Raw genomic sequence first — 8,854 nt, 5'->3', positions numbered from 1 at the left:
CACGCCACTCCATCGTTTCGATGTAAAATGTTTGGTTATCCTTTTTCGTCGCCTAATCTTAGCTGCAAATGATACACGCATGCTACCTTCGCCTTCCCCTCAACAGTGTCCAGAATATAATCACTCTTACAAAGAGCATAAATTACCGATATCAAAATGCGTTGAACGTGACCCATTTATCACATATTTCCTTGCTGTCACACAGGCTGGCGTATGTGAATAAACACCTGTAAAGACGGCAACAGTTGTGCTCAGATGCGCAAAACTTGCATCAAACACAAGATCTCTCAGCGACAACCTCCTGCCCAGATAAACCCCAGGAAGCAATATCGCCAAAATATCCAATCAGAAAGAACAGCGGATATCGTGCTACTTATCAGCTTATATTTCGGGCTGAGAAATACCAAGGCCACGATAAGCGTCACAAACTAAACCGGTTCAGGTCAAAATCCAAGGTAAAGGCGACGTCGAGACGCAAGATGGGCAGTCTTATCGAGCACCCACACCTGTTGTTTGTCACTTGAGTCCTTTGGGGTGCATGCACCTGGATGAGCACAGCACATGTTGATAAGCGTCACCAGTGTTATCAGTGTTGATAAGCGTTAACGCCATCTAGAAAACACTTGCATGGTCTTACCAGAACAGAAAATACAAACAAATAGCAAAAACATCCCCAAAGGACCAAAAATTGGCGAAACATCCTAAGACTGAGTCACAGCAACACTTCTTCGCATCGTCCACAGCTATTGCGCAGGGGCAGGGGTGAAAGCGGCACAAATGGTCGCGGAAGTCATCATCACACGGCGGGCGATAGGTCGACACCGTCACACGGCGGGCGATAGGTAGACACCGTCACACGGCGGGCGATAGGTAGACACCGTCACATGGCGGGCGAAATGTAGTCACCGTCACATGGTAGGCAAAAGCGGGTGCTACGCTGCATCACGCGAACAGCCTGGCCAGCGTCACTCCAACACATGTCACCAGCAGCTCTCAAATCAGCCAGTCACTGGCCGGTAGCCGAGCGCGCGCCGACGCTAGTCGTCGCCGCTGTCGTTGCCGTCGTCCGCCTCGTAGCCGGCCTCCTCGTCGCTCTCACCGCCGCCCATTTGGCGGAGCACGCGCGCCTTGTACCGCTCGTATGGGTCGGCCGAGTCGCCGTCCTCGGACCCGCCCTCGTCGAGCCCGTAGGCGAGGGGCTCGTCGCTGTCCGAGCCGAGCTCGTGCGCCTCGAGCCGGCGGATCAGGTCCAGCTCGGCGCCCTGCTCCGGGTCGAGGTAGCGCTCATAGTCCGAGTCACCCAGCTCGTCCGGGTAATCGTTGCGCCAGTTGTCCTCGGCGTTCGAGTCGTCGGCGTCGTCGGCGAACGGCGAGTCGCTGTCGCTGTGCCGAGCCTCGCGGTGCTCCCAGAGCAGCGGCTCGGAGCACGGCCGCAGCTCCAGCAGGTCGTCCGCCAGCTCGGCCGGCAGCGGCGCGCTCGACACGTACAGGTCGTACACCCAGCTGGCGTCGGCCGCAGCCACCCGCTCCATCACCTGGCCGTTACAAGTGAGCTGCGGCGCGGCGCCGGCGGCGGCGTCCCCCTCCGCCTTCGCCTCCTCCTCCTCCTCCTCCACGTCAATGAGGCCGGCGAGGCCGCCGGTGGCCGCTAGCGGGCGACAGGTCGAGCTCCCCGCGCCGACGCGACACCACACGGAAGCGGCGCACCTTCTGCTCCTGCAGATGGCGCTGCCGGCGCGCCTCCTTGGCCTTCAGGATGGCCGCCGCCACCGTGCCGACGTCGCGCCGCCCGTCGGTCCGCTTCTGCTGCGACCTGATTGAGCTGAGCAGCGCCGCCGGCAGGTCAGCCTCCCGCGCCGCCATCGTGCCGACGAACTGCAGCACCGCGCCCTCGGCAGGCGCCGGCGCCGCATCGGCAGCGGCATCGTCGTCCAGGCGCCGGCGCTTGGCCGCCACCAGCGCCAGGTGCGGGTCGTCGCCCACCTTCCGCTTGATCCGGATCACAGACGACATGGCGCGCGACGAGTGATGCGTGACTGGCGGGTGGCGGGAGACACGCCGAGCGGGGCCTGGACGTCGAGGCAACTCTGGGGAAAGGCCGGTGAATGGGGTGGTAAAGTGAAACAACATAAGTTTGGGCGGCAAAATTTGACTCATTTTGCCGTTTTGGGACATGCACCCGCTGTTTCTCAGTTGAGCCATTCGGCGCACCTATACCAGGATAAGTAAAGCATATTTTGGCTTATTATGTTGGTTGCTGAGTGGCATTAGAATAAAAAAGAGACCGAGATGATGCATGATAAAATCACAGATCCTGTACATCCGCATTCCCTCCCACGCAGTTTACCCACCCCCAGTTCCACCCCACTGACAGTTCATTCTGGGGTACAATAAAGATTGTAGGTTTGTTCATATAGTCCTATCCATCATAAAACAATGGGTATGTGTCGTAGACATGCTTTTGGGAGCACTTGGAGGGCAGAGGAGTTCTGATATACTGAAAAGAACGGGAAGCACATTACTACATTATGTACATATTTTTTCGTTTCACATGCCACCAGCACACATCCAAATAAATTACATCACTTGCTTATAGTGCCAAACTTTGAAATTGGAAAGAATTCACAATAGACCCTCTGACCTTTTGCTTTTCAGGAGATGCACTGTGAGGGCAAACAAAAGCAAGGGTATTTAGTATACTTCGGTTCTATTTAGGGACAAATTAAGACTAAAAATCAAATTATTCAGCCATATCCATAAATCATGCTGATAAAATTCTGTTGCCCAAAGCCAGTGTACTTCAAAAAGGGCCAGTGAGCCAAATGGCAGTGAGGAAAATAAACACCATTGTATGATATTTCATTGAAGTTACAGGATGATGGTACTGTAATGGTGTATCTTTTCCCTAAATTTATCATTCTGAGTTTTATAGCATCCATTGCATAAGAACCCAACAATACATAACAAACATAGACATAGGGTATTGCATGAGAACATAACATAGGATATTCCATGAGAACATAACATAGGGTATTGCAGACAGAATATACAGGTTAGAAAACCAGGGCAAATTGTAATTACTGCTTTCATAGTGATGAGTAAATTCTAGTGAGATTTTCCTGCTGGTGCAGCTACTTCAAATCAAAATTCTGAGCTACTTTACTTTGAGGAAATGTGCATTACCCACCAAATTTGACATAACTGGACTACATGACATGTTGAAGTATAATAAGGGTGGCATACTCTCTGTAATATAGACATGGTGGCTTTTCTAAAACATCCACTCAATTACACTGGGTATAAGTACACTGGATATAAATGGAACCAGACATTATCCAGGTATGCTTTTTTCATATCCCATTTTTAAGTTGTGTTCTTGTTTATCCTTACCAATGATACAAACTGAATGGCATTCGTTCCTTCAGAAATGGACAGTTATTAAACCTTAAGAGGGCAGAATCAGCTTCCCCACGCAGGTTAAAACAAATCACACAGGGTGCAAAGAAGTAGATAAATCACTACTTTGAATACTAAACCAGCTGGTGTCAGCAGGGGGGAATCTACACATTATTTACCATGTGCATACATCATAAGTGGACTGTTCACAGAAAAGAACAGACATCTGTTGCATGCTTATGAAGCAGAGGATGTATTGTAGCAGACAGCTTAAAACCACACCCCTTGGTATAAACTGAGAATGGTGTCTGTTTTGAGCAAGCATGCATGCAGCAGTCAGCTTGAATTTGGCAAAAGAGGGTTCCCATGGTACTGAGCATAGCATGGTATGGCAAGATATCCACCAAAATGGGGTGGAATCATTTTGGGGGGATGGGTTTAAGGCTTTAACAAGTTTGGACCAATACCATCCATGGAAAGTTCTTTAAAAAATGCATTATACAGCTGAGAAACTGATGTGCGCTGCATACCAAAGACTCATGTTTCAGTTGGACTATCACATTCCTAAAATGGTCTTGAAGCAGCCTGAAAAAAATCAGGCAAACTAAGGAAGTTTACACAACTTGTGTGCACCTTGCTTATTCTATTCCTTGCTACACAGATAATGCCTCCAAGCATACATGTTTGTTCAGTTCAGTTTTCATCAGTAGATCCATAAGGATTTCAAAGATATCCCTGAAGCATTGTCAATTAATGGCAACAATCAATGAGCACAATTTTGGGATGGGAGACTGATTATTTTACAATGCCAAGTAGAGCCCAGGTTTGCAACCTTTCATAGCTTAAATTTTTGAGGTGAACTAAATACATGACAATGGGAATGATGTGATAATGGGGAAATATAAAAATGAAGACCACAGAGGCTATGCCCATGCATTGAACCTGGAACATAGAGGATGTTGGCATTCAGCTTCTGGGGTGGCAGGGATGTCACTACTTTACCTGCTACTTCACCCCTGGCTTGGGGTTCACTGCTTGTTGCCCCACTCCCCCCCCCCCCTCTTTGTCCAGATTGGACAGTCAGCATTAGAAAACCCAGCACCTAGAGACAACCCAGCATCACACTTAACCAATGCCTCAGGCTTAACCAAAGGGCCATACAGGTCAGATAGTGGATTGAGGCCAAAGGGCAGCAGATTCAAGCCAATAAATTGTGTTTAGGCATCTGGAGACAGGATTCTGGTAGCATAAATCAATATTTATGTCTACTACACCCTGCTGGATAAATTTTGGAACTTTATGAACATGAGTGTGTTAGTCTTTAATTTTTCTTTACTGGTGACACTTTCATAAGTTTATGCTTGAAACTACCTTTACAAAATCAAAATCTTTTGAAGAATTATTGGTGACATCCATGTGCCAACTCAGGGTGCCAAGGTTTACTGAGTGCACATGCTGAAATCAATGCCGGAGCCCAGAACATAGCCATCATGCACCCCACGCACAGCGTAGCATGCATTTTTGTACAGCCTAGACCTTCGCCTGCAAGTGGTGCGGATACTGTCCAGAAAGACCTCACTCACTTTTCAGATCTGGAAAGGGCTTCAATTATACTATTTCTTGGAGACTAAAGGATATGCTACTTCAGGGATGCTGTGTCGGAAAATCATGGTAATTTATGCCGTATGTCCATTCATAGGCTGGTATATGTCGGTAATATCAGCGGTCGTCCCAAATTCCCGTTATCTAACCAACAATGCTGTTGATAATAGTCGCCTACCTGTATGTGCCCGGAGCTCTACGCCGTTGGCCGTCGATAACTGCCGCACGTCTTCTCGGGGAAGCACGAGTCGTGCGCGTACCTCAAATGGTCATAGCGAATCTTTGAACGGAAGCGTAAACGGACTGTCTGGGGAAATTCCGCATCAAGACATTTTCAAAAAAACACTAGCAATTTGGTAGCAGCGTTTGTGGCCGAGTCCGATCTGTCGTTGGCTTGTTTGTCAGCACCAATCATGGCCCAATATTTGTCCTATGTTATGTCATGTGAGCACAACGTAAGCTGGCCTGTGACGTCACACGCCGCCTGACGTTGATGCCAGGATTTTTGGTCGGCTGCGTGTATACACCCTCCAAAACGGGGGGGCGGTTACGCACCGGGCTTACACACCCTCCAAAACAGAGGGTGGTTACGCACCGGGCTTATACATCCTCCAGAATGAGGGGCGGCTATGAACCGGGCTTATACACCCTCCAAAAATCTTTCAGATGGTTGTGCGTGTCAAGCATATGCGGAGTGTTAGCCTTAGAGGGAAGCAAGTGCAAATATGCAGAATCCCGTGCGAAAGGTCGGCTCTATGCGTGATAGGCATCAAACAATTACGAAATCCATCAACTCACTCTGAGCCAGTCCTATTCTGATCACAAACTTCCGCCTGCCGGGCCCGCATCTCCAGTGGATGGATGGTTAGCATCCTGCTCTCGCACGAGGCAAGCCCGGGCTCGAATCTCGACGGCGGCCGCTTTTAAGTGGGTGGATTCATGGTCTATCGGCCTGGCGTGATGGTGCCAACTCGGTTCATTTCTAAGCAAAAATGAATTATAATCTGTCCTTTTCATACCGGACAGCAGCGTAGTTTCTAATGTCAGAGAGGGGGCTAAAGATAAAGAGGACTCTGTCCCTCCTGGGGAGGGAGTTCACACCCTACAGAGATACTGAGCATCCCGTGAAGGTTGACCGTAAATCTAAATGAGGCAAACAGCTTGTGCAAGGTTCAACTAAAAATGCGTATTGTAATGCGCAAAAGGTGTAAATATCAATGAAAAGTTACGTGCACACGACACTTCCAGGCAATTGCTCAAAGATCATTCCATCCCAGCCCAGGGTGTCTACCAGCTGCCATTTTGGCGATATGGAGGCGGGTTCGCCTGATGGGTTGGTCCGGAGGCCCTCACAGATGTATGTCCTACATTGGTGCTCTCCCTGGCGCGGAAGGACCTTTGGCAGCTTCTGACCAATGCATTTGACCCGGAAAAGGCGCAAGAGCCCTCAATGGGGCAACAAGATCTTTGATAACCGCAGGTGATCCAATAACTGGCACAGACCCATGTTTGGCCAGCGGACCCTTGGCTGAAAAGGGATAAAGGGTCTTGCAAGGGCCCCGGGCCACCTCTGGCCGACTCGAGGCTCATTCCATCATAGGACCCCCTGTTGGACACTCTGGGGGCCTGACCGCCAAAAGACCACTCCTTGTTGTACGGACTCCGACCAATGCAAATCGTGGGCCTCGGTCTCGTTCCTGCTAAAGAAATGGGGCCCCAGGGCTCAGAACAACACGAAGTCAACTATTCGGTGTAGTGGTATCCGGCCAAAATAGGTGTCCGCACTGTCACAGGGGTCCACGATCGGCGAAAGAGGCATATTGGCTGACATTTGGGATTACAGCCATACGGGCCAGGATGGCCTGCAGCCTTTCGACCCCTACGGCCATTCAGCCTTCACATCGGCCCGTTTATCGTCAGTCTTGAAGGGCACATCGGCCCGCGCCCGCCCCCTCAATGGCATTTAGCCAGCCCTTCGGGCCCCATATTGGATTTACGGTGCTCCCATTTGAGATTTCATCGTGGTCACCTGAGGGACACTTCAGGCTTAGGATCAATCACTTTCTCCCCACGACAGTCCCACATCAAGGATAAACTGAGTTCGGGTGAGGGGCAAAAACGTGGAAAATAACAAAAGAGTCCCCCAAAAAACATACGATAACAAACAGGGGCGGATCCAGAGAGGGGGCCACGGGGCATGCCCCCCCCCCCCTTGAGCCCCGAAGGGGCCCACTGGCTCCGGGGGGCCCATAGGTGGACGAACAGGTGCAGTTTTTTAACACAAAACTCGACAAAACTGGGTATCTCCGGACTTTCAGGCCACAAAGAACAGCTGTAAGCGAAAGTGAAGGGCCTATGAGAAGTGCCAAAAATTACTCAGTGATTGAAAAAGTTGTGAACTGGAAATTTTAAGCCCCATTACAGCGTCTAGGGGCCCATGTTGTTTCCGGGGGACCTATATGTCCATCGCGAGTTCATTTCGGTCGTTTAGGAGCATTCCGCGTTGTCCTTTATTTCTTTGCATTTGCTCAGGGGGCCCTGCGCTGTTGTTGGGGCCCTTCCTGTTAGCGTGCCGGGGAACTCTTGTCATTCACGGGCCCTTCCACGGATTATGTCCATTCGCCAGAAAGGCTCTGTGAGCGGTAGCCAGATTCCCATACCTTAACCTGCCGGGGTATTCTCTGTTGCTCAGGGGCCCTTTACATGGGTATCAGTTAGCCTACCGACACACTTGCGATATGGCCAAGGGTTCTCTACATTGGTCTAGGGCGTATCCAATTTTCTGTCACTTGCTTAGGGCCCCACCCCCTTGTCGGAGCCCATCTAATGGCCTGCTTGGGCACACTCAGTCGTTCGGGCACCGTCTACGCTGGGTTTTTGGTACTTCTTTTCTGAAAGGGGAGCCTACGCTTCTGTGGGGGGGGGGGGGGGGAGGCTATCTGATAACCTGCTCGGGCACATTCGATTGTTCGGGGGCCCTCTATATTGGGCCTTAGGCACGTGCTGTTTGAACGGGGCCCTACGCACTTGTCGGGGCCCCCTAGGTTTGCCTCCTCGGCCACGCTGGATTACTGGTGGGCCCTGCACATTGGTTCTCGGTGTTTGAATTTAGGGCCCTCTGCCCGTATCGGGGTCGTCTGATAACCTGTTCGGGTACGCTTCATCTTTCGGGGTCCTCCGCATGGGGTCTTAGGTACTTCTCATTTGAATGGGGGGGGGGGCTTAAGCTCCTGTCGGGGCCCCCATCTGATAAGATGCTCGGGCCCATTCGATCGTGGGGGAACTCTACGCCTGGTTTTGGGTACTTCCTTTTCTGATGGAGTGCCCTCCGCTCTTTTCGGGGGCCCTATCTGTTAACCTGCTCTGGCGTACTTGGTTATTCGGGGCCTTCTACATCGTGCCGTGGGTAATTCACATTTGAACGGAATGCCCTACGCTCTTGCCGGAGCCCCATCTGTTAACCTGCTCGGGCACACTCGAATATCCGGGGGCCCACCTGAATGGAGGGACCTACGCACTTGTCGGGGACCCTATCTGTCCCCCGCTTCGGCCACATGGAATTGTTCGGGGGCCCCATATATTGGGTCTTGGTGTGTGAATTTAGGGCCCTACACTCCTGTCTGGGTCACCTGATAATCTGCTCGCGTATACTTCAACTTTTGGGTGCCCTCCGCACTGGGTTTTGAGTATTCCTTATTTGAATGAAGAGCCCTGCGTTCTTGTCAGGCTCCTTCTGATACGCTACTCATGCACATTACATCATTCTGAGGCCATTTACTTGGGGTCTTCAGTGCTTCCCATTCGAATTGAGGGTCTTACGCTCTTGTTGGGAGCCCTATTTGTTAACCTGCTCGGG

At 50.9% G+C, this 8,854-nt stretch overlaps 1 protein-coding gene across 1 annotated transcript; it reads right to left on the bottom strand.

The window, feature by feature from the left end:
• Positions 1-364: 364 nt before the first annotated feature.
• Positions 365-5,293, bottom strand: LOC119095437 (putative RNA polymerase II nuclear localization protein SLC7A6OS). Its single transcript, XM_037218266.1, has 2 exons — positions 5,177-5,293; positions 365-2,087 (listed from the first exon to the last, which is right to left on the bottom strand). The coding sequence occupies exon 2, from the start codon at positions 1,530-1,532 to the stop codon at positions 1,038-1,040; it is 495 nt and encodes a 164-aa protein (XP_037074161.1). The 5' UTR covers positions 1,533-2,087; positions 5,177-5,293; the 3' UTR covers positions 365-1,037.
• Between the last annotated feature and the right edge of the window lie 3,561 nt (positions 5,294-8,854).

This window comes from Pollicipes pollicipes, unplaced genomic scaffold (assembly GCF_011947565.3).
Source record: "Pollicipes pollicipes isolate AB1234 unplaced genomic scaffold, Ppol_2.1 Scaffold_1620;HRSCAF=1904_pilon_pilon_pilon, whole genome shotgun sequence".
In the NCBI taxonomy this organism is placed as follows: domain Eukaryota; kingdom Metazoa; phylum Arthropoda; class Thecostraca; order Pollicipedomorpha; family Pollicipedidae; genus Pollicipes; species Pollicipes pollicipes.
The sequence above is the reverse complement of the archived record's forward strand: the minus strand, read 5'-3'. Positions and strand labels throughout refer to the sequence as shown.

What these genes read in the sequence shown, in the direction of transcription:
- LOC119095437 (XM_037218266.1), bottom strand. Translation starts at nt 1,532, where the DNA reads ATGGAGCGGGTGGCTGCGGCCGACGCCAGCTGGGTGTACGACCTGTAC.